A 26,781-nucleotide genomic window follows, 5' to 3' on the forward strand; every position below is an offset into this window, starting at 1 on the left:
AGCTTCACAGTGCAGTGCTCAACTGCCTGTGCCACCAGGTAGGCCCTGGAATGCTTTTAGAGTTTCACCTAGAAGAACAAAAACACATCCCCACCAAAGTTATACCTCATTTAACTTTTTAGGATTACATAAATTTTTATGTCTGTTCTTCTAAAATTAGTGAACTGATAATTAAGAACATTAAGATTGTGGAAAGGAGTGATTTTTAAAAAGTTGTAATCTCATAAATATATTAGTGCAGCTTTTTATTCAAATTGTAATTAGTTCTTCACAGCTGAAGACCTTGTAAAAATTTAATTGACTTCCTGAAGTTTCATTTAGTGACACTTACGATCTTGCCAAAACTTCCCATTTGTTGTATTCCCCTGATCTGCATATACATGCATCCCTGCATATGTACACACACACACACCCCCCACACACCTTGATAGGTACGTATGTATTTACTTAGCCTTTCTTCCTCTTCATTTTATTTACTTGCTCGTTCATCTTCCTAATCAGAATTTATTGGAGCATATGAGGAAACAGAATGTTGTAAAACTTTAAAGAGCTTTTCAGAGTAAGCTAACGTACTTGGGTGTATTCTGCAGAAACATGTTCATATGTACCCTGCTCTGTGTAAAGCGATCTTCTTAACCCCTCCCACTTTTTTACTTATATAAACTGATGTCATCAATGGGAAAGAAATATTTTTAAATGAAATTTCCTTCTATTGTGATGTTATTAGTGCAGATGTATAGAAGAAATATAAAAGTTCCTATTCTGTTCCATTGACAGGAAAGATCATTACTACTTAAGGCAAAATGACACAAACAGTAATTCAACAATTAATGAAAATTTAGAAAAAGAAAATGTCTGTTGATATACCTTGTTTATCCTGAACTCTCAAACAGATATGCAAGCTATTAATTTAAAATTAACTCTTAGCAAAGTATTCAGTTGAGGAGTTTCATTTTTTTTTTAAACTGTCAAACCTGTTTTATTGTTTGTGAGGAAAGCTAGTAATTTGTGTTCATTGTGTTTCAGAAAAGAACTGCTTTTAATGAAATACATCATCCATTGTAAAATTGGAAAAATAAAGCTTATTCATCATGCCTGCCGTGGCTTCAGTTCCTAAAGAACTCTACCTCAGTTCTTCACTAAAAGACCTCAATAAGAAGACAGAAGTTAAACCAGAGAAAATAAGCACTAAGAAGTAGGTGTCACTTACCTAATTTGAGTCGTATAGTAGTTTTAAGGTCATTTCCGTATTAGGTGAGGTAGATGAGTAGTTCATTTAAAGTTTTATTTCAAAAATGGCATCATTATAACACTAAAGTAACCTTATTAGAGAAGTTGTTAATTTTCCATTTTGGCAGAATACATATAAATTCTGCTAATATGCATATTATCTAGTGTCTGGACAGAATACCAGATCATAAGTTGTGTTTTTTTTTTTTTTTTAATTATTTTTATTTATGCATACAAGAACTGGGTATAGGCCAGAGGTGTGGGCGGGGTGCGGGGGTGAGAGGACTCATCAGAGACAGAATGGGGAACAGAACAGGTGGATGTATGTGCTTAAATACACTGCTGAAGGGAGCAGTGGGCGACACAGGACATAAGTTGCAGAGGTGAAGACTGCAAGAGGGCCTCCTGGGTGGCCTAGGGGATAAGTCTCAGCACTACCACCACAAAGGCTCACCACAACAGCCTGAGTTCCATCCTTGGCCAGAGAACTAACCCACATGGTGCAGGAGACTTCTTTTGTCTTGCTCATTGCTCCCTACTCTGTCTCTGGTGAATGTTCTCACTTCTACCCTGCACTCTGGCTTGTGCCCCAGTTCTATGCAAAAATAAATACAAGATCATTCAGCCACAGTTAACATGTTTTCATAAATATGCTTAATTAAAGATTATTTTTATCTTTGTGTATTTTACATATAAGTTATAATTCTAGCATGATCTTTCTTTGATTGAAAGACAAATATTTTTTTGTCCAGTATTCAGCAATTAATTTGCTAATTTGGCATGAATTTTTAACCTAATGATTTATATATTTTTATTTTTTAGGGTGTATACTCTATACATGTGGAGTTAGAGGCTATATAGGATACCTTCCTGATAACATTAAGCTCTTTCTTGAAATAAAATGTGACAGGGAAGGAGAGGTTCAGCCATTTTGCTACTTACTGGAAGTTATTTTGCTAAAAATATTTGGCATCACTAAAATTCTTAACTCGCAGATACCTTTATCTTTGTTAAGAGTGAGGAAATACAAGGGGCACTCTTCCTCAGAATTTATTTTGACTAACAAAGGAGAAGACTTTGAGTTTAATAAGTAATCACATATTATTGAGTTGGAAATAAAAGAGTTTTGAAAATAAAACATCGAAAATGAAGACAGGAAAGTAACAGTAACTCTAAAGTAGATCAGGAAAGAAAATCTCAGAGAGAACTAATATTCCTAAATATTACTAAGGACAAAATAGGCTTTTTTTTCCCTTTGGGGGCCAGCAAGAATAACAGAAGGATTGGCCTACTTCTTCAGCTAAGTATTATTGATGCAGTGACAGAAAAAGCAGCTCTATTAAATTTGTATTGAGTGATTTTCAAATGGGAGAAACACTGGGAAAGATAAAGCCACCTTGAAGAGCTTCAGCTAAATTTAAGAGAGCTCAATCTTTTCTAGCAACCTCTGGTTTAATTCTACATCTACCCTGATCTCACAGGAATGATGTGTCAGAAGAACTTCCTGAATATACTACCATGAACATAAGTTCTTTCTTATTATGTCATGGCACTCTTAAAGACTGCTGGACTCCTTTTATGATGTTTGACTTCTGTATTGGTCTCACAGTGGCACTGTAATCAGCTTGATCTGTTACATATAGGCCTGTAAGATGTATAGATATCAGTGAAAGAAATTTGAAGAAAACCTACGAACTGTTGCACCAACTTCGGACCTCTTGTTGAGAATCCCTATATTAGATTGGTTTAGTTTTCTTTTATCTAGTCACTGTGGTGCCATTCTAGGTAGGGCGTACATACTGACTGGAAATGGTCCTTGCACAAGACCATCTTTGGTCCTCAGTGACACTTAGCCTTTGTTCTTTTGTATGGTATTTAGTTTCTTGGCTTGACCAACTCCATAATTAATTGATATCTAAATGTTTGTGCCCAATTAAGGAAGTATAGAAAAAATATATTGTTTCGTAGAAATAATTAAATACATTGTATATAAGTAAGGGTATTATAACTTGGTTGCCAAAACTTTTGTCCTATGTGTGTGAATCCTTTTGCAGAAATGCCTATTTAAAGACTGTAAACCAGGAAAATGTCCTTATAATGAACACCACAGAATCCCCAAATTACTGAAATGAAATTTTTGGATGTGTTTTTTTTAAGTCTCTTTCTTTGTGCATTAGTGAATCAGACTGCAGTTTAATCATTTGTAGAAAACTTTTACCAAATAAAAAGATTGAACCCATGTCCCTTTACCTGTCCCTAGTTTCGTGGGTTTTTAGTTGGGGAGGAATTTACATCATAGTTAGAGAGGAGTGAGGAGCACGAACAAGTATTTGTTTTAGCATTAAAGTGATAAAGATTTTTGCTCTATTCCTTCAGTAAAAATGGTATGCATTTATGTTCATTAATGATAGAAAACTGTTAAATGGATGCCTAGGGACCACTTTCTCAAGTTTTTTACAGCAAATATTTTTATATTTTAGATTCAGAATGCATTTTGAGCAGTTTTTTTGACATAGGAACAACTATAACAAAATCGAATCTTGTAGCATAAGGGAAATTTTCAGTGGTGTCCAAACTTATGTCTATCTTTGTATCTACAAATGAGTGCAACCTAAATTGTGAAGTTAGTGCAACCTAAATTGTGGACTTTACACATGAATTTCCCAGATTTTTTTTTGGTATTTTGATTACTTTTTCCTCTGATTTTAAGTTATGTACAGAGTGCTCTGAAGATCTTCAAGACAGCCGAAGAAAGCAGATTAGATCGTGATGAAGAAAAGGCCTATGTTTTATACATGAAATATGTGACTGTTTATAATCTTATCAAAAATAGGTCTGACTTCAAGCAACAACAGGTACCTTTTATATCTGCATTTTTATTTCCTGATTTATTTACACACAGTGGAGCTATTGATTCTCAAAGTTTTAGCTATTACTGAAACTTAGATCACATTATGCAACATTAGGTTCAAACTCTTATGCAGCTAGAAGAGCAGCTCAAGATTTAGTTTCATATTTCTTGATACTTGTGTATGTTTGTACATTAAGTATGCAAATACTTAATTTGCCTAGAATGAGTATAAATTTATAGCAAAATGCATACTCGTTATATTATTGCTAGGACAAGGAATGGATTTCTTTCTCATGCATTAAAAAATTTATATATGACTAATTTTACTTTCATTATCAGTTTTTGTTACTTTTTTACTGGTAACATTTTCTATTTGACATTGTAGTCGTATTAAAGGTTTCAGCTTGCAAAATTAATACTGACCACTTCCATATTTCTTTTTGCTTTTAATCCTTTGGGCATTCCAAATAGTTGTTTTTTTTTTTCTTTGACAAGATTCTAAATACTTTCATAGCTGTCTTTCTATAACTTGAGCATCTTGGGATAAATTTTAATCGAGATTTTTTCCATTTTCGAGAGAATTGTATTTCCAAAGGGAGTGTCTAGTTGATAGTGCATGAGAAGTTCAGATTAGGAAACTCCCTGCAAAAGTCTGAGGTAACCCGTGCTCTTACCATTTACTCACATTTGTTCAGTTCCTGGTTTTGAGTGAAAGGACTATTTTCATTTGCTTTATCCAGGGTACCTCATCTGATTTATTTTTTTTAATTTATTTTATGGATTTATGATTACAAGAGCCACAGTGTAGGACAGAGCTGGGGTGTATGAGAGGATTCACCAGAGAGAGAGTGGGGAGCAGAACAGGTGGATTGACTGAAATACGCTGCTAAGGGGAGCAGTTGGTGAGACAGGAGAGGTCTACCTTACCATATGGGTTAGCTCCCTGGTGGGGATAGCTTGACAGTGCGGAGACTTAACCCCTTGCGCCTCAGGGAGGTCCCCTACATTTGAAATTTAAATAAAATTTGTTAATTTAACAAATTTATTGCTCACTTAGGAAAACATCAGTATATCAACATTTATTTCATGGCTATTAGAAAAAGGAGGGAAAATATATTGAAAATGTTAGTATAGCAAAGTCTAGATAAAATTTGAATTATATTTTTAATTCTCTATGGTATTCTTGATAATCCTAAATATTCATTGGTAAACATGTTTGAGAAGTCATGAGAGTTGTTTGATTTTGCAAGTTTGTGAGTAGGTAAAAGATCTACTTGGTAAACCTGAGAAGCAGACATTTTTAGTTCTGTAAAAATTAAATGACTTTTTTTTTACGTTCTGCAGTATTGCAGATAGTATTGAAAATTTGAAAATATTCATACTATGTTTCTTTAAGAGCACAGAGTGAGATTCCTAAGAAATATCACTAATAAATATGAGGGAAATATTCCTGGGAGTTTGTAGCAGACATGCCCACATACAGAAAAGCTTCCAGTATTTAAATAGGGTTGAACTGGTTTTATAGACTGGCTTTTTAATGAGTTCATGTAAAAAAATAAATAATAGAAGTCAGTATTTTTCATTTTTACTTTGCATGTTTTTATCATAGAAATCTCAGCAATGATTAAATCTTGTTTTCTATTAAAATATTGTATCACTAGTCATACATTATGACAACAGGAATAATTAGTTTATGTTGTAATTTTCAGCTAACACAACATTGAGCAAACTGTTTTTGTTTTGTTTTTTTTTTTTTTTTGAAGATGTATTTATTTATGCATACAAGGGGTACAGGCCAGAGATGTGGAGAGTGAGGATTCACCAGAGAGAGAGTGGGGAGCAGAACAGGCAGATCCACTGAAATACAGTGCTGAGGGGAGCAGTGGGCGAGTCAGGAGAGGTCTGCCGTGCCATGTGGGTTGCTCTCTTGGCTGGCTGGAAATTGAACTCGTGCTGCAGTGGCTGCGGACAGCTTCATAGATTGTGTCTTAACCCCTTGTGCCACCAGGGAGCTTCCTTAAGCAAACTGTTTTAAAGAAATTACATAGTGAAGGACCCTTTTTACTTAATTATTCTTTTACTTAAAAAATAAACTCGGGGCCTCTCTGGTGGCTTAGGGGTTAAAGTCTCAACACTTACAAGTTATCGATAGCCATTGCGGCATAGTTTGATCCCTGGCCAGGGAACTGATTCACATGGCACAGCAGACCTCTCCTGTCTCACCCCACTGCTTGCCTCAGCAGTGAATTTCAGTCAGTCCTCCTGCTCTGCTCCCCACTCTGTCTCTGGTGAATCCAGTCACTGCCGCCCCCCCCCACCCCCCGCACCTCTGACCTAGACCCCAGCTTATATGCATAAATAAAAGAAATCTTAAGTAAATGAAAGAATAAATTGAACCAAAATGTGATCTACTTTATAGATACATGCTAACTGTTAGCAATAGATTTGTACCACCAGCTCTTTTGACTACCTTTCGAAGAGCTAAACATGGGTATATCTATCCTTTTAGTCTTTCTCTAAATTTTCATTTCTAATTCATCTGATTAATTGTACTAGTAGACTACCAGTAAGCATTTAACAGACTTATTATACTGTTGTCTTTTGAACCAACCTTGATTTGAAAATCTCTCTTATTGCAATATCTAATAAGTGATCTCTTAAGTCACTTAAACACTTTGTTGTGCTTATTACTAGTGTTTACTTGTTTTATTTTCTGTTGTTTTATTTTTAGCTATTTGAGGTTTCCTCAAGTGTAAAAATTGTTTTCTGTGTCATAAGTGGTTGACTGCATTTGGGGAATGAGTAGCTACTGTAAAAAATAGCTGGAAGCAGAAACATCTGAGTTTAAAACAAGTAAACCAGAATAAATCCTGTGCTGTAGATCTGTACACAATTTCCCTATCGTTCTGAGACTATAGACAAAAACAAGGTAACTTATTTATGATAGCATGTTGCTCTTAAAGTCTTTAGTTTTTGACATTTATTCATAAACAAAAATAGTAGTATTTACATTTTTTACAGGTGCCTTACAAATAAGTAAAATTTATTACCTACTGAGTTTTTTTTAATGTTAAAGTTTAAAAAAATACTTCATTAAATCATAATACTGTTTACCTTTCAACTTTACATACCACCATGTTTTTTTTTTTTTAAGAGGCATGTATTATTTATTTATTTGTTTGTTTGTTTTGTTTATACATGCACTGGGTACACTCAGAAGTGCGGGAGGGTGAGAGAATTCACCAGAGCCAGAGCGGGGAGCAGAGCAGGCAGAAGGACCGAAGTACACTGCTGAGGGGAGCAGCGGGCGGCAGGAGAGGTCTGCGCGCCATGTGGGACCCTCCTCCAGTGGCTGGGGAGCAGCCAGGGATCGAACTGGCGCCGCAGAGGCCACGGGCAGCTTCGCAACCCAGTGTTCAACCGCTGCGCCACTGGGGAGGCCCTACATACCACCATGAATTTAATGTATTTAGCATTAGTGCTGTATGCAGTCACTGGTACTAACATTTATGGGATACCTTTCCTGTAATTCCAGGACTATGTTCATTCTATGCTTGGCCCATCAAACATCAAAAAAGCTATTGAAGAAGCTGAAAGACTCTCTGAAAGCCTTAAACTCAGGTACAAACATTATTATAAAGTCTTTAAAAGAATATAAATGTACAAGATAAAAATATTTAGAATTTGTTCATTTATTTCTGACTCAGCATACAAATCCCCCAAAATAAGTCTTGTGCTAATGGAGAAACAAAAATTTAAATCTTTCCCTTACCACCTATCTTATGTCCATGTACTATTAATATTCTCTTGAAATTTAGAAAATGTTCAGAATGATTGACTGTTAAAGTAGACTTTGGTATATCAAATTAGAGCTGAGGTCCAATATTTCTAAGTTTTTGACAGTACTCTTCAGAAAAATTTAATTCCTCTTAATGCCCCATGTTGTTCTGGGCTACTTGGACATGGTCTTATGGAAATGAAGTATTTACTGTTAATTTTGACCTCACCAGTTGCAGAAGTTAATTCTAATTTAATTCTAGTATTTGTCATGATAGGCTTATCAGGCTTATAAAATAAAGGCAGTGTGTGTCAATTTTTAATTATTAGTCTTTTTTTTTTTTTAATATTATACACGAACCAGGGTACAGGCCAGATGTGTGGGAGGGTGAGAGGATTCACCAGAGACAGAGCGGGGAACTGAACAGGCAGAATGACTGAAATACACTGCTGAGGGGAGCAGTGGCCGAGATAGGAGAGGTCTGCTGCGCTCTGCTGCACCATGTGGGCACCTCCCTGGCTGGGGATAGCTTCATAAGTTGCGCTTAACTACCTTGCGCCACCAGGGAGGCCCTACCTTTTGAACCTTCTTAGAACTTTTCTCTCACTTGCTTGTTACCTGTACATATTTATATTCTGAACCACTTTGTAAGTAAATGAAATTTTAACTCTGTGTGTTACAGGAATGTAAGTTCACCCCTCTGCAAATGTATATTCTCATACTGTACCCTCCTTAGGACAGTAGAGCAAGTATCCTGGTCTTGTGCCTCATTTTACAGGAAAGCTTTCAGTTTTTAACCACTGATAAAATGTTGGTTGTGAGTTTGTCCTATGAGGCCTTTATAATATTGATGTATGTTCCTTCTATATCCATATTTTTGAGATTTTTTTTATTATAACTGGATATCGAATCTTGTCCAATGCTTTTTCTGCATTTATTCATATTACATGATTTTTTATCCTTTTGTTGAAATGAATTACATTGATTTTATATGTTGAACCATTCTTGCATCCTTGGAATAAACCCCACTTGGTCATAGTGTATGACCCTTTTAAAATTTTAAAAATTTGTTTTGCTAAGATTTTGTTGAGAATTTTTGTACCTGTTCATGGTTTATTGGTCTGTAGTTTTCTTTTTTGTGATATCCTTTTCTGCTTTTAGAAACAGGGTAATGTTGGCTTCAAATGGTATATTTTTTAAGTGTTCTCACTGATTTTTGGGGGAGAATTTGAGAAGAGGCACATGAGTATTTCCTTGATTACTGCTTCAATTTCCTTGCTTGTGATTGGTCTGTTCACATTTCCTTTTTCATCCTGACTCAGGTTGAGAGGTTGTATGATTCTAAGAATTTGTCCATTTCTTCTAGCTTTTCCAATTTGTTTCCATAAAGATATTTATTGTAGTCTCTTACATCCACTGTATTTCTCTGACAACTGTTGTAATTTCTCTCACTTAGGATTCTTGTTATTAGAGTTTTTTTCTCTCTCTCTTTTTTAATGAATCTAACTATGTTTGTCTATTTTGTTTATCTTTCCAAAATAAAGGAGTCAGCTTTTCTTTTCCTTGACTTTTTGAATTGTCTTTTTATTTTATTTCTGCTGTGTTTTTTCTGCTGCTGGCTTTTGGGTTCTACTTTCCTATTTCCTTATGGTAATAAGGTCTGATTATTAAATTGAGATCTTTCTTTTTTCTCTATATGGGCGGGTATTGCTATAAACTTCCCTCTTAGTACTGCTTTTGCTGCATTGTGTAGAGTCGGGTGCATTGCACCTCTGTTTTTGTTCATCTTCAGGTGCTGTTTCATTTCTCCTTTGATTTTCTTGTTAATCCAGTAGACATTCAGTAATAATGTTGTTTAGTCTCCATATATCTGAGGTTTCGCCTCTATTTTTATGGTTGATTCTAGTTTGATCATTAGAGGTGTTTAATATTATTTCAATCTACTTGAATTTATTGACACCTGTTTTGTGACCCGATAAGTATTCTAGCCTCAGTATGATACTGGAATTAACACAGATACACACACCAATGGAATACAATAATGAACCCAGAATTAAGCTCCCGTATACATAGACATTTCACTAAAAGCAGCAGAGCCAGTGATTTATAACGGAGAGAGGAGAAGCTCTTGAACAAATGGTGTTGGGAAAACTGGACAGCCACACACGAAGAGTGAAACTATTTATATAAAACAATAGACAAAAATTAATTCAGAATGGATTAAAGACATAGATCTGTGGGAGGCAGTAACTGAAATATTTTTTTATTTCTTTGTCCTCAGCTGGATTCCTTAGTGGCTGTCTCAAGCTGCTTAGTTCAGTGTCAGCTGGAGATAAGGTCAAATTTATGGACAGAACTTGTAACTGTTGACTCTGGGACAATTGTTCCTGTCCTCATTTCTTGCTGCTGTGGTTGTCCTTTACCTCTCTTCTTGGTTGAAGCCTATAAGAGTGAGGCTTTCTATTGGAATTCTGTCTGCTTCCCACCATCTGCATGATAGGTCATATATAATGGGGAAACTTAATTTATACCCTTACTTTTTTCACTTGTTAGTTACTATCCGGTGTGGATGGTTTTGTTTGCTCTCACTGCCTTCACATAGTCTTAACTTTCTCTGAAATGTATGTCCTTTCTGAGGAAGTCAATACTATAGAAACTACTATGCCATTACCAAAAGTAGAGCCATATCCATCTTTCTTTTTTTAAAGAAAAAGAATGGAATTTTAAAATATTTTGTAATTACAACGTCGTGTTCCTTCAATCATATCTTGGTGATCGATCTTTTCAGGCAGTGGAATGAATAATTCTGAAGTTGTTGTTAAACATAAGGTTTGAAATGAAATGTTTCAAGTCTTAGAAATTAAATGCTTTGTTTTCCTTAAATTCTTTCCATTTGAGGAGTAGCCAAGCTTTGTGTGACATGCTAATCTTCTTAAGAAGCTAAAAATTATTTTCTTATAAGGTGGATGCTTATCAAATTGGAATTATCTTATTTTTTTTTTTTTAAAGATTTATTTATTTATTTATTTATTTATTTATACAAGCACTGGGTACAGTCAGAAGCGTGGGAGGGTGAGAGAATTCACCAGAGCCAGAGCGGGGAGCAGAGCAGGCAGAAGAACCGAAGTACACTGCTGAGGGGAGCAGCGGGTGGCAGGAAGAGGTCTGCGCGCCATGTGGGACCCTCCTCTGGTGGCCAGGGAGCAGCCGGGGATCGAACCGGTGCTGCAGAGGCTGCGGGCAGCTTCGCAACCCAGCGCTCAACCGCTGCGCCACCGGGGAGGCCCTGGAATTATCTTATTGATAGATAGTACATTTTGGGTCACTGTTAAGCTAATGCTGATAACAATGGTAGGAAATAATTTGAGTCTAGAAATCATTCTTAAATTAGGCTTAAAATTTTTGTTATGTGAAGCTGGCACAAATTCTTTGTGTAATCTCCATAGTCATAGTGTAGTTTTAGGTGTTTAGAAATTTATCTTTGTGTAAATCATTCAAAAGCATATATAAAACATAAAGAGTAATAAAATGAAAAGTGTTTATGTTTTTATTATTGATTATATATTAAACATTGACTTTTAAAGTAAATTAAATTGACTTTAATTTTCCTCTCTAGTTTTTCTTCTCCCTTCCCTCCCTTCATCTCTTTATTTTATTGCATTGCCAGGCAACACTTTAAATACAGTTGCAGTTCCCTAATAACATCCTTTCCTGGCAGTAGTGGTAAACATTGCATATAATTTAATTAAGGAATAGATGTTGGATACTAAAAAAATATTCCTTAGATAACTGCTAACATAACATAGCAGTTTTAGTTCTAACAAATTGGAAATTACATTGAGTTCATCTTTTAAAATAAAATTTACTCTAAATGTCAAACACAAATGCACAAGTGTAATATATGGATTTTTTTTTTTTTTCAGAAGGAATTGGGGTTGTGAATCCTTAGAAAAGGATATTGCAGCAGATTCAAATCATTAAACGGTTGAATTTGCAGGAGGAAAAGAACAAAAAGCATTAAGCAACTTTTAAAGCATAGAGTTTCTTTTCAAGATTTTTTATTTATTTGAAATAGAAAATTTTCAAGTTGTGGTTTGTATCAGAACACTGGTTTAATTGAATTTCAGTTGGTGGGAGAAAAGTATTCAGCTATATATACCCCCAAAACAGTACTAGCTTTGAGAACTGGATTTCTTTATTTGCCAAATTTTACCAATCAAAGACATATGCTGACTTCTTTTTTGACTAGATATGAAGAAGCTGAAGTTCGAAAAAAACTTGAAGAAAAGGACAGACAGGAGGAAGAACAACTGCAGAAACAGAAAAGACAAGAAGCAGGAAGAGAAGAAGGTGGCACATCAGCTAAAAGTTCTTTGGAAAATGTATTGGATTCCAAAGACAAAACCCAAAAGGTATTTCAAATCTGTTGTGTGAGGCAAGAAGAATTGAGCTATCACTACAACTTTCTTTTGGACAGCATGAGTAAAATTTAATGTTTTGATTAGAAATTCAATTGAGTATTCTAGTTTCACTTGATTCCAGGTTTTTCTTGGGGCTTTTAAAGAAAGATGTTCTGTATATTAGTTTTTGCAGTTAGTATAAATGTGATGAGAGTTGTGGAAAGAGCATTTGTGCTATAATTGAGTATCTATCAATCCTGGTCCTGTGTCAATTCTTGCTTAACTGTTTTGGGACTCAATTTTCTTATTTACCCAATGAGATCTTTAAAAAGATCATCTTTAAGGCGTCTTCTTTCTAATAAATGTAATTTGCATTGAAAGGAGATTTGGTCTACTACGTATTTGCTGCCAAACCTTTTTATCTGTTTCTGGGGTCTCATTCTCTTTCCTTTGTCTTTTCTCTTTCCAGGTATTCTTTCCTTTTTCTTTCTCTCTTTCCATTTTAATGTTCAGTGACTACTTGTAATCTTTTTAGCTACATTTATTTATCAAAACCAGTTGATGACTTAGTCTGTACCCACCTTGTATGTTGTTCTTTACCTCCTCAAAAACTATACCTAAAATGTCATTTCCTCTACTGTTGAAATTCATGGAAAAAATTTTGCTTTAATTTTTCTTAAGTTATCTTGTAGCTTTCTTTTTTTTTTTTTTTTAAAAAAAATTTTTATTTATTTATTTATACAGAAGCACGGGAGGGTGAGAGAATTCACCAGAGCCAGAGGGGAGAGCAGAGCAGGCAGACTGACAAAGTACACTGCTGAGGGGAGCAGCTGGTGGCAGGAGAGGTCTGCTCGCCATGTGGGACCCTCGCCCGGTGGCCGGGGATTGAACCAGCTCTGCAGAGGCTATGGGCAGCTTCGCAGCCCAGCGCTCAACCCCTGCGCCACCAGGGGAGGCCCCTTGTAGCTTTCAACTCATATTTGTTTGTGAGTCATTACTGTTTCGTTAAGAATAGTTACTGAATTGCTTGTGATATTGTGCTAGGCATTGTGTAAAAATGTAACGAAATCTCGTGTTTGGATTTTAGGAACTCCTGTAAGATAAGTTATACTACATTAGAGAGATGTTCATATGTAGTTCATACCACTAATATGAACAACAGAAAAACTCCCCTAGAATTCAAGGACCTAATTGAAAGGACCTTTTTTTGAATTGAGGTAGTAACATTGGTTTACAACATTGTGTTTTAGAAGTCTAGAATCCCCCTTGTCAGGTGGTGTTACCACACCACACCATACCTACCCCCAAAACACTCATAGTCCACAATCATAATCCATTGTCCTCCCTCCCCATTTTGTTCTTTTCTTCCCCCTTCTTATCCCCTTTTGGTAGCCTCAATTCTATAGTCAGATTTTTAGGGTTTATTAGTTTGGCTCTATCTAACCCTTTGTTCGATTTCTCTGTATTCCACATATAAATGACACCATCTAGAATTTCTTCTAAGTTACTTTGCTAAGCATAATCCCCTCCAGCTCCATTCATGCTGTTGCAAGTGTCAAGTTTATCTTTTTTGACTGCTGAGTAGTATTCCATTGTGTGTATATACCACATCTACCTGATCCTTTAATTTGTCTTTGGACATGTATTTTTCTTAGTTTGACTTTTGTAAACAGTGCTACAGCAAACATAGGCTTGCATATATCCTTTTGAACTAGTGGTTTTGTGTTCTTTGGTTGATATCTAGAAGTGGATTGCTGGGTCAAATGGAAGACCTATCTTTAATCTTTTAAGAACTCTGCATACTGTTTTCTACAGGGGATGGACCAGTCTACATTCTTTTTTTTTTTTTTTTTAAATATTTTTTTTTTAATTTTTTTTTTATAGAGGCATGTTTATTTATTTATTTATTTGTTTGTTTGTTTTGTTTATACATGCACTGGGTACAGTCAGAAGCACGGGAGGGTGAGAGAATTCACCAGAGCCAGAGCGGAGAACAGAGCAGGCAGAAGGACCGAAGTACACTGCTGAGGGGAGCAGCGGGTGGCAGGAGAGGTCTGCGCACCATGTGGGACCCTCCTCTGGTGGCCGGGGAGCAGCCGGGGATCGAACCGGTGCCGCTGAGGCTGCGGGCAGCTTCGCAACCCAGCGCTCAACCGCTGCGCCACCAGGGAGGCCCCCAGTCTACATTCTTGCCAACAGTGTAATAGTGTTCCTTTTTCTCTACATCTTCACCAATACTTGTTTTTGGTATTTTTGACGTAGGTCATTCTTACAGGTGTGAGGTGGTTTTACTCATTGTGGTTTTATTATGTATTACCCTGATTAGTGGTGATGAGCATTTTTCCATGTTCCTGTTGGACATCTGTATATCTTCTTTGGAGAAGTGTCTTTTTTTTTAAGATTTATTTATGCATACAAGAACTGGGGTACAGACCAGAGGTGTGGGGTGTGTGTGAGAGCATTCACTAGAGACAGAGTGGGGAACAGAACAGGCAGATTGACCGAAATATACTGCTAAGGGGAGCAGTGGGCGAGTCAGGAGAGGTCTGCTGCTCCATGTGGGTAGCTCCCTGGCTAGGGATTGAACTTGTGCTGCAGTGGCTGTGGAGAGCTTCATAGGTTGCATCTTAATCCCTTGCGCCACCAGGGAGGCCCAAGAAGTGTCTTATTTAGCTCCTCTGCTCACTTTTTGATTGAATTATTTTCTTTTTATTGAGATGTGTGAATTATTTGTAGATACTTGGTATCATAGTCCCTTGTTGTATTTATGGTGTGCAAATATATTCTGCCATTCACAGGGTGTCTATTTTTCATTGTATAGAAGCTTTTCAGTTTGATGAAGTCCTAATTATTTATATTCTTTTCTTTCCCTTGCTCTTAGAGACCAAGCCACAAAGATATCTCAGAAGCTTATATCTTGGAGTGGCTTGTTTATGTTTTCTTATATGTATTTTATGGTTTCAGGTGTTACACTCAAGTCTTTGCACTATTTTGAGTTAATTTTTTGTGTACAGTGTGAGGTAGTGTTCTAGTTTAATTCTTTTGCATGTGGCTGTCCAGTTTTCCCAACACCATTTGTTGAAAAGGTTTTCCTTGCTCCAGTGTATATTCTTGGCCCCTTTGTTATAGATTAACTGTACTTGTAAGTGTGGGTTCTTTTCTGAGCTCTCATTTCTATTCCAATGGTCTCTGCGGCTTTGCTCTGGTACCATGCTATTCTGATTATTATAGCTTTGTAGTATAGATCGAAGCCTGGGAGTGTTGGCTATTCATTGTCTTTTGTGGGTCCATATGAATTTCAGTAATATTTGTTCTATTTCTTTGAAGAATGCCATTGTAACTTTGATAGGGGATTGCTTTGAATCTGTGTATTGCTTTGGGTGAGATGGCCATTTTGACAATGTTAATGCTTCCAATCCAGGAGCAGGGAATATCTTTCAACTTATTTGTGCCAGCTTCTATTTCTTCCTTTTTTTTTTTTTTAAGATTTGTTTATTTATGCATTCAAGAATGGGGGTACAGGCCAGAGGTGTGGGCGTGAGAGGATTCATCAGAGACAGCGGGGAACAGAACAGACAGACTGATTGAAATACACTGCTGAGGGGAGCAGCGGGTGAGACAGGAGAGGTCTGCTGCACCATATGGGCAGCTCCCTGGCCAGCCAGGGATCAAACTCGTGCTGCAGCACATAGCTTCATAGTGCTATGCTTAACCCTTTGCACCACCAGGGAGGCCAAGCTTCTATTTCTTCTAACGATGTCTTATATTTTTCTTTGTTGAGGTCCTTTATCTCCTTTGTTAATATCGTTCCTAGGTATTTGGTTCTTTTTGACTGTAAATGGGATTATTTTCTTGATTCTTCCTCTTCTAACTCATTGTTTGTACACAAGAAGGCAACTGATTTTTTGTATTGATTTTGTAACCTATCACTCTGTTGAACTGATTTATTGTTTCAATTTTTTAGTGAAATCTTTAGGATTCTCTGTGTATATTATCTTATAATCTACAATAATGATAGCTGTACTTCTTTCCCAACTTAGGTTCCTTTTATGTTCTTTTCTTGCCTAACTGCTCCAGCTGCAACTTCCAGTACTGTGTTAAGTAGCAGTAGTAGTGAAAGTGTACATCCTTTTCTTGTACCAGATCTTAGTGGAAAAACTTTCATTTTTCACCATTAAGTGTGATATATTTGTGGGCTTGTCATACATGGCCTTCATTATGTTGTTGTATGTTCCATCTGTCCCATTTTGTCAAGGGTTTTCATCATACGTGTATGCTGAATCTTATTAAATGTTTTCTCAGCATCCATTGATACGTTCATAAGATTTTTGCCTTTCCTTTTATAAGTGTGGTTAATATGTTGATTTTCAGATGTTGAACCATCTTTGTGTTCCCGGAATAAATCCTCTTCATCATGGTGAATAATAATTCCTAATGTATCGTTGAATTTGGTTTGCTAAGATTTTGTTGAGGATTTTTGGGAAAGAAAGTTTCAGTATCTTCATTTTGTTGCCTTTCCAACAGCAGGGCAAACTACTTTATTTTACTTTTACTTCTGTTTACTCTTTTTCCTTAAAAAAGAGAATATAGTTTAAACCTTTTACTCAATTTTAAGAATCACCTAACAGTTGTATATTCTTATCTGTTCCTTTCCTCTTTAGCTGTATTATTTCGAAGCAAATTCCAGATTTTATCATTTTACGGTCTTAAATATTTCAGTATGTGTCTCAAAGAAAAGTAGATTTTTCTTAGTAACCACAATGTTATTTTCCTGCCTCATAAAATTAACAGTAATTCCCTGATATAATCTAATACCCAGTCTGCATTCACATTTCCTCACCTGTGTCAGATTTGATTTGTTTGGATAAGGATCCAAATAAGGTTCACTCATTGTCTTTTACTTGCTATATCTCTTAAGGCTCTAATATATTTTTCTGTTTGGGTCCCCTGCTCTTATTTTTAATTCATGCATTTGATTTTTTAATACTGGATCAGTTCTGTAAAATGAACGACATTCTGAATTTTTCTCATTTTTCCTACTTGTGTCATTAACTTATTCTTCTATTTCCCATAGTTTCTGTAAGGCTGCAATTCAACCCAAAAGCTTAATTAGATTAAGGTTCAAGTTTTGTGTTTTGACAAGAAGCCTTTAAAGATACTGTGCGTTATATTTTGCATCATATTAGTGAGCACATGTTCCTTTTATTTTTTCTTTACGCTAAAACTGTCGTTTCTAAAATTAATGCCTTATTATTATCCCATGTAGTGCTGCTTAGAAAATGAAAGTTTGTATTTCATTATTTTTTTTTTAAAGATGTATTTATTTATGTACACAAGAACTGGGGCACAGGTCAGAGATGTGGGGGGTGAGAGGATTCACCAGAGACAGAGTCAGGAACAGAATAGGCAGACTGAATGAAATACACTGCTGAGGGGAGCAGCGGGCAAGATAGGAGAGGTCTGCCTCGCCATATGGGTTTCTCCCTGGCCAGCTGGGGATCGAACTCGTACTGCAGAGGCTGCGGATTGTTTCATAGTGCGGTGCTTAACCGGGCCACCAGGGAAGCCCCTGTATTTCATTATTCTTTAATTGTAAATATATTTGATATTTAGCTGAATGAAAGAAATTTTGAGGAAGTATCATGGTTCTGATAAATTCCTGGTTATTTTAACTGTTATGTACCACCCATATGACCTGATAATTTGTATTGCTCTTCTTTTGTGTTATTATAAAATATTGTTTCTCTGTATACTTCACTTCCAGGCTTGCAGCTTCAGGAAGTATTAAAGTTGAATTTTTTGTTGCTCTGAGTATTTTTGTTCCTATTAAGGTTGAAAACTTTTGTGTTTTTGTTTTTGTCTTTTTTACATGAAATAGGTTAATGGTGAAAAGAATGAAAAAAATGAAACAACAGAGAAAGGTAAGTATCCACAGAAATGGAGAGTTCTTTTAGGTTATTAACCATGGTCTTGTTTTAATCAGAATAAACTTTAGAATTTGTACACTGAGCTTCTTAACACTGTGCCTAATGTGTATGTAAACATGACCATTTTTCCTACAATGATATTGAAAATGTGTTCTGTATTTATAAATCATGTGAATATTTATGGTATTTTGCAATGGAAAGCATCAATGCCAGTTTGTACAGGTCATTGTTTTCATTTCAAGATGCAGTTTTATGCAGTATTTCAGAACCTGAACACTGAGAAGTCAGAATGCCTGGGTTTGAATAGTGTCTCTGAATGACCATGTGATCTTGAGCATGTTATTTACCCTTTCTACCTTAGTTTCCCCATCTGTAAAGAAGGAATAATAGTTATTGTGAGGATTGAATGAATTGATATTCATGAAGCATACAGTAAATTTTAGGTAACTATTAACTGTTATTTATGACTAGGTTATAGACTCAATTAAAGACCTCTTCACTCCCCTTTAATCTAAACCAATAATTTGCATATTAGATTTTAATCCACATATAAGATTTAGGCAGTTGCCTGTTTTCTTCTCTCAGAAAAGGTTTAACTTAAATAGTAATTGTATGTTACACTAAAACAAATTCTCTATTTAAAATATTGCTACACAGTCAAAACAGGGATGAGAAGAGCACAAGGGACTGTGGTGATTGTATACAGGTGAATTGGTGGTGGGAATTTCACAGGGACTACACCTGAGAGGAGAAAGCATACACTGTACAAAAATGAACAGTGATGTAAAATACATATGTAATAAAATATATTCACTTAAAAATAAATTGCTACACAAAAATTGGAAAATAGAAAGTTTCCTTCCTGTAGCTATTTCCCATTCATTTTAAGATTAGCTTTTATCCAGAGGATCTATTTAGTTCATTCTGCTTAGATGTACTATTTTCAGAGGTTTGTTCTCAACTGTTTTATTTTTTTGTTGTTAGAATCATTCTGATGAGGGAAGTAGGAATGTTTTTGGCTGGTTTTATAACTTAGAAGATACTGTTACTTCCTTCTCCAAGCTCATTATTAAAGCAGTTCTTTATATGTTTAAGCTCCCTTTCAGTGCCTTTTAATCTTTCATGGTAGGTAGTGAAAGCTGAAAAAAGAAAATGGCAGTGTAAGAATTATTTACTTTGGTTAAATATTAGTTAGTGCCCCCCATGCTTAAAATATTTACTATAGTACTTGAATCTGCTATTCAACTCTGCTGTTATAGTGTGAAAGTAGTCATAGACATAGACGGTATATAAACAAATGACTGTGGCCATGTTCCAGTAATAACAGGTAGTCACAGTTTGCCAACCCCTAATGTGGAATGCAAATAACAAACCTTTGACTTGTTATTCTAGAAATACTTGCAAATATCAGTTTTTCAAGTAGTCTCCACGAAACCCTATCATAGGGTTTTTAAAAAGAACTTAGAACCTTTTAAGAACTTTTGAACCACAAATGTTTCTTCAGATTAAATTTAAAAAAAAAAAAACAGTAAGGGAATATTGTTAAGAGACACACTTACTAATTTCCTTTTAAAATCCCCACAGTGCTAATAACAGATGTAGTTGTAACATCATTCAACAAGTTTTGATATTTTAAGTCTTTATAAATAGTACATTGGTCTAGTTTCTTTATAAATGTCAAAAACACATATTTAGTGTTAAAGTAATAAATAGTTTGATGGGGTAGCAGGTATGCTTCACTCTTCTAGAAAAAGCTGTTAGTCCTGTATTTAGTGGTAAAATAGCACAGGGAACTGGGTGTTTCTTGTCTCTTATCTTGTCTTGTGATTTCAAGGAGCAATCACAGCAGAGGAACTATACACAATGATGATGGATAAAAACATCACCTTGATTATAATGGATGCTCGAAGAATGCAGGATTATCAGCATTCCCATATTTTAAATTCCCTCAGTGTTCCTGAAGAAGCCATCAGTCCAGGGTGAGTCACTATGTATTCAGATAAAATGGTAAAATCTGACCAGTAGTAAATCTCACTGCTTAGCACCCAAACTAAATGTGATAGTCTTTTCCTATTGACTGACTGATAGTCTTTTCCTATTGATTGACCTTTTTATTGTTTGCTCTTTGGTAGCACACCTTATCCTTTCTGAAGGGTAGTATAAAGGACCATACCAGTTTGACATTTTTTTGCTATCTCTTTTTTTGAAGTCTTATTAGAAGAGAAATGAAGCTGATTTGTGTGCTCTCTCCCCAAGGTGTTAACTTATTTTTCTTGCAATTTTCTGTTTATGAACTTGTGAAACACATGAGCCATATTGACTATAATTATGAACTTAATTGAATTTTTTGTTTTTGTAGTTCCCCATACTGTTATTTGTGGTAAAAGATTATACAAATAACTTTTTAAAGAAGAAACAATATAACTTATGTGATGAACTAGTCTCTAAAATTAGACTACATTCATGTTATAACTGTCTCTTATTAGCTTCATTGTCTCAGCAGTTTTGAGAAGTTTAGATGAGAAAATGTATATGTATACAAACACTTAACAGTGCCTGGTGATAGTAAGGATATACTAAAATTATTTACTCTTGTTTGATAAGAAGACCTTAGCTTATAAAATAATGTAAAGTTACTAATATTGATATTACAAAACACCATAGAGCTAAACACAGAGCTAAAATTTCAGATCCTAGGTTATTTTCAGTATTTCAGATGTCATATAAATCATATGCCTTCTCTGGGTCTTACTGGATGGAGTTGGGTTGTTTAAGATTTATGGCATGTTTTAGGACTAACTTAACATTAAAAAGATATATTTTTTAAATTAAGTAGTAAAATTACCATGGATTTGGGGGGCATATTGCAGATGCTTGGTAAATGTTTGACCTGAAGAAGAGTATGCTTTGAAAACATAGAAATAAGATTAGCATTCTTAGTCTAATCGTGTATGTATTGGTGAATATATTCCAAGGATTTCAAAAGATAAAGCAAATTATAATTAATCTTTGGATAGTCTAATCTCTGCTATTAGAAAGCTGGTAATCTTGACTTTAAATTCCCTGTTTGCCAAAATATGAGATTTGGACTACTATGAAACCATAAGATGATTGTATACTGACTATTAAAGAACAATAAATTGCATGCTGAGAAAATTATTCTGCTTTAATTTCTGTTTCAGTCCTAAATTAAATGAAGTCACCAAATAACAAAAATGAAAAAAGGTCTCAGTTTGGTAGAAATAATTTTTTTTTTAAAGATTTATTTATTTATGCATACCACAGCCAGGGTACAGGCCAGAGATGAGGGGTGTGAGAGGATTCACCAGAGACAGAGTGGGGAACAGAACAGGCAGACTGACTGAAATACACAGCTGAAATACACTGAGGGGAGCAGTGGGCGAGACAGGAGAGGTATGCTTCGCCATGTGGGTTGCTCCCTGGCCGGCTGGGGATGGAATTCATGCTGCAGAGGCTGCGGATTGCTTCATAGTGTGGTGCTTAACCCCTTGCGCCACCAGGGTGGCCCTGGTAGAAGTAATTCTTAATGTTTCCTGATCTCCTCTCTTACCAGAGAGTAGTCTCAGAGTTTCCTTTAGGCAGCAGTATCTACAGCTAGCTGACGACTATATTTTTTCCTGGTCTGGTTGTAAATTTTAATATGGTACTTTAAAGATATAAAAGCATTCCGAAGTATTCAGCCCAGTGAATTTTAAAGAACAGAACATACCTAGTTAATTAGCATCTAGATAAAGAAACAGAACATTACCATCACTTGAAGAAGCCCCTGATGTGCCTCATCAGTTATAACCCTTATCCTCACCAGTCAAGGGAACCACCAACTTCTACCAGAGTAGATTTCTTTTCCTAATTTTGTACTTTGTATAAATTGGATCATACAGTCTATTGTCTCTTCATATAAATTGAATCCTACAGTCTGTAGTGTTTTATGTATGACTTCTTGTACTCAAACTTATGTTTGTGAGAGTCACCTGTAGTATTGTGAGTAATTGCAGTTCAGTTATTCGGAATGCTATCTAGTGATCTATAGTGTGACTAGCAAATTTTACTGATATTATAATTATTTTTAGGATTACCCTCTTTGTTAGATTTGATCCTGCTTTTTTTATGTAGAAGGAATATAAAATTTCCTATTAAAATTAAGATCGGGCCTCCCCTGGTGGCGCAGCGGTTGAGCGCTGGGCTGCGAAGCTGCCCACAGCCTCTGCAGCGCCGGTTCGATCCCCGGCTGCTCCCCGGCCACCGGAGGAGGGTCCCACATGGCGCACAGACCTCTCCTGCCGCCCGCTGCTCCCCTCAGCAGTGTATTTCGTCAGTCTGCCTGTTCTGCTCTCCACTCTGGCCCTGGTGAATTCTCTCACCCTCCCGCACTTCTGACTGTGCCCAGTGCTTGTATGTATGTATGTATGTATGTATGTATGTATGTATGAATAAACAAACAAATAAATAAATAAATAAATCTTTAAAAAAGAAAGAAAAACAACCAGATCAATGCTGTGTTCTGTCCCTGAGGCCTGGGTTGCTCATCACCCAGGTGCCCCCCCCAAAAAAAAAATAAAATAAAAAAATAAAATTAAGATCACTTTCAACTAAATAATCTAGTAAATATTTAAAATAGATGTAACAGAACAGAATTACAGTATCTTATCAAGAGAATACATGAAAAAATGGCTTTTGGGAAATACTAGTTGATACTACTTTTTCCCACAGTGTTTCTGCTGAATAATAGTCCTGAGAGTATTTAGGCAAATATATTCCTTAAGAATATATTTCAGTTTTTTCTCATTCTTCATTGACCAAACATCTTTTTGATATTTAATATGAAAATTAAATGTCTCATTAAATGAGACAGTTTTTTATAGTTCTTCTATTTCTTTACTTCTATTTCTTCTAGTTCTTTACTTCTTGGAATATATAGGACCAACATTGTATCAATAGCATCAGGAATTTTCCTTCCAAAGATTCTAAATGATTTAGTTTTACTTATGAATAAAAGTTTCACCAGTCATGCCCAACTTGCAAGTATCGTCAATTCAATACTGAAATGCCTACTGTATAAAAGTGCTTTGCTAGGAATAATATGGAGTTCCTCACCTGGAAGGACAAATCTGTATTACTTATTCAATCATTCAACAAGAATCCACTGAGCATTTACTGTGGCCTAGGTTATTATGGTTCCAAGTGCTGGAGCTAATTCACTGAACAGATACAAATCTTTTTCTTTGTGAAGCTTACATTTTTTTTAGGAGAATGGGATAGGTGAATCAGGCAATGAAAGCTGTTATTAAGTGCCCTAGAGATATGTGTGAAGTGTATAGTTTCCCCCTTATCCATGGGGTATGCGTTCCATGACCATCTCAGTGGATGCCTGAAACTGCAGATAGTACCAAACCTTATATAAACTCTGATTATTTTCTTTAATGATTAAGTGGAGAACTTTAAACTTTGCACTTAAAGGAAGCTCTTTACAGCTTCTCTTTGGCATACCTAGATTGCCAGCCTTACTAGTCTTTAGTGCCATTATTAGGTAAAATAAAAGTGTCCTTGAACACAAGCACTGCCATACCACCATCGTGGATTGATAAGAGAGCTACTATGTGACTAAGAGGCAGCCTAACAGGCAGGTAGCCTTCAGTCTGGATGTAGTGGAAAAAAGGATGATTCATGTCTCAGGTAGGTTGGAGCAAGATGGTTTGAGATTTCATCATGCTGTTCAAAACAGCTTATGAACTTAAACTTATGAATTTTATTTCTGGAATTTTCCATGTAATATTTTTGAACTGCGTTTAACCATGGAAGGTGAAACCATGGAAAGTAGATAAGGGGGGGAATATTGTTTGTTGGTCCTGGTATTCAGATTTTAATCTAGAAAAGCTACAGTGAAAAGTACTTGAACAAATCTTAAAGGAGATAAGGGATATGAGTGATACAGGTATCTGAGGGAAGAGGGGTCCATATGGTGGAGACAGCAAGGCAGAGGCCCTTAGGCAGGAGTGTGCCTGAATAACCAGGAGTAGCTAGGACTTCTTTGCTAGAGTGAAGTCTTCTGATTGGAGATGAGGACATTGAGATAATAGGATATGCAGGAGGGACCATGTGGCAGGCCCATTGTAAGAACTAGCTTTTTAAGTGAGCAAAGGACTGGCCCTGGAACTTTGGTGGCGGGTGAGTAAAAGCATGTGCCTATGTTAAGGTGTGACGTTGTGCTTCCTGAATTATATCGTTATGTAAATGGATGGTCAGTTAATAAAATTTGATTAAAAAATAAACAGGAAAAAAGTGAGCAAAGGATGAAGTGAGTGGCATGCTTTAATGTGTAGCTGGTGTTATTCAAAGTTGATAATCTAGTAGGCAGTGTACAAAGCAACCAAGGCCAGATTGCCCAAGAGTTAATTCTGGCTTCACTGGCTAGGAAATAACACAGGTAACTTAGTTCTTGGTACCTAAGTTTCCCAATATATAAAAAGGGGGTAAAAAGTGCTTTGCTTTCTAGGAATATTGTGAGGATTTCGTGAAATTCAATGAGAATAAAGTGGTTTTTAAAAAAAAATTTGTTGTTTATGCATACAAGAATTGGGGTACAGGACAGAGGTGCATGGGATGAGAGGATTCACCAGAGACAGAATGGGAAACAGAACAAGCTGACTGACTGAAATATACTGCTGAGGGGAGCAGCAGGCGAGGTAGGAGAGGTCTGCTGCACCATGTGGGTAGAACCCTTGCCAGCTGCGGATAGCTTGAGAGTGCTGTGCTTACCCCCTTGCACCACCAAGGAGGCCTAAGAATAAAGCATTTAGTAGAGTAACTGGCACACAGTAAATAAATGTGTTTCATTAAAAAAATATTCTGGCATTTGTCTATTAATTATATAGTTACAAAAAAAACGAAATAGAAATAATAGTACCCAGGTGATCCTTCAGTCATTTATATTTTGCTGAGAGAGGTGCTCAAATGACTTCATTTGTTTTCAGTTTTGGCCCCTTTGTGGTCGAAACTTGAGTTAAATATTTTAGGCTATTTACAATCTTAGCATATTAGAAAGGAATCTATCAAAGTTATACAGAGTGATGTTATACAGAGTATAGATGTGATGTTATACAGAGTATAGAATACTTGTATTAGTATATTAGAATATTCTTGGAAACTTCTGCCCCACTAAAAATATTAATACATTTCAGAGTCACTGCTAGTTGGATTGAAACAAAACTCCCAGATGATTCTAAAGACACTTGGAAGAAGAGGGGAAATGTGAATTATGTGGTACTTCTTGACTGGTTTAGTTCTACAAAAGATTTACACATTGGAACAACTCTACGGAGTCTGAAAGATGCACTTTTCAAGGTCAGCAATTTCCTATTTATTGTAATTGCAAGCCTTATCTGGTTGTTAGAAAGGTGTAGTCACTAACTGTTTATTTTAAGGTCAAGAAGAGCCATCATATTCTGGTTGTAGAATTTTTTTTCTTAGTTTAGATTTTAAAAGATTACATTTGAGTCACCAAATTAAAAAAATAGGTCTTTATAAAACAGGACATTAGAATTTTCAGATATATAAATGAATTTGTTTTAAGAATCAGACTATGAAACAAAGGCAGAGGAAGAAGTCACTAAAGAAAAAAGACTGATAGATTGAATTTGATAAACACTTTGAATTAATACCATGAGATTACAAGGCAGAAAACAAACCAAAAAATATTTACAACAAATGTGGCAGTGGTTTAGAACATCTAAAATCCAGAGAACTTTTTTTTTAAATATAGTATTTATGGAGCAGTGAGAATCTTCAGGCTCTGCTGGTAGAACTATATATTTTTTTTCAAGATTGAATTATTTATGCATACAAGAGCTGGGGTACAGGCCAGAGATGCAGGCCAGAGACAAAGATGGGAGCAGACCAGGCAGAAGGACTGAAATACACTGCTGAGGGGAGCAGCAGGCGAGACAGGAGAGGTCTGCTTTGCCATGTGGGTTTCTCTCTGGCCAGCCGGGGATTGAACTCGTGCTGTGGAGGCTGCGGATTGCTTCATAGGGTGGTGCTTAATCCCTTGCGCCACCAGGGAGGCCCAAATCCAGAAAACTTTAGTAAATAATAAGATCGTTATTTAATTTAAGTGGTGGACACAGACAGACATGAACAATAGAGGAAAGGCAAATGACAGAAGTATAAAATATCCAGCTTTATTAGTAACCAAAGAAATGCAAATTGAAACAGTGAATGCCATTTTCTCTGATCAGATTTACAAAGCTAAATAATGCTTTTTAATTTTTTAAATCATTAAAGCATTGCATGATGGTAGATGAAATTAAAACTTACTTGAGCAGTAGGGCAATTGATGTAGCATTGCCCTCCAGTAGAACTGTCTTAAAAGCCTCAAAATAATTTATGCTTTAAAATAGGGAATAGTAATAAACCCAAGTATAACATGATGTGTGAAACTGCCAATATTCAGTAGTTTTGACATACAAATTTGGCAATTTTATTAATTCCAACCTAAGACATGAAAATTAAGTGTATGATGAATATGATATAAGAAATCAGTGAGGAAAACAAAATAGATTGTAATGAATGGATTGG

The 26,781-nt window shown here is 35.8% G+C and overlaps 1 protein-coding gene across 4 annotated transcripts in view; it reads left to right on the plus strand.

Annotated features, from left to right (window-relative positions):
* Window positions 1-1,091: 1,091 nt before the first annotated feature.
* USP8 (ubiquitin specific peptidase 8) overlaps window positions 1,092-26,781 on the plus strand; it is a gene marked incomplete at both ends in the record, with an annotated part of 40,958 nt that continues 15,268 nt past the window's right edge. For 3 of the 4 annotated variants that reach the window (XM_084239522.1, XM_084239523.1, XM_084239524.1), the window contains 7 exons: window positions 1,092-1,195; window positions 3,941-4,085; window positions 7,617-7,702; window positions 12,109-12,271; window positions 18,138-18,180; window positions 20,021-20,165; window positions 25,386-25,548. In XM_084239522.1, the coding sequence (XP_084095648.1) occupies window positions 1,092-1,195; window positions 3,941-4,085; window positions 7,617-7,702; window positions 12,109-12,271; window positions 18,138-18,180; window positions 20,021-20,165; window positions 25,386-25,548 (849 nt within the window). The remainder of the gene's footprint in view (window positions 1,196-3,940; window positions 4,086-7,616; window positions 7,703-12,108; window positions 12,272-18,137; window positions 18,181-20,020; window positions 20,166-25,385; window positions 25,549-26,781) is intronic. The other variant, XM_084239525.1, reaches the window with a different exon arrangement.

This window comes from Talpa europaea (assembly GCF_964194135.1).
Source record: "Talpa europaea genome assembly, chromosome: 8".
Taxonomy (NCBI): domain Eukaryota; kingdom Metazoa; phylum Chordata; class Mammalia; order Eulipotyphla; family Talpidae; genus Talpa; species Talpa europaea.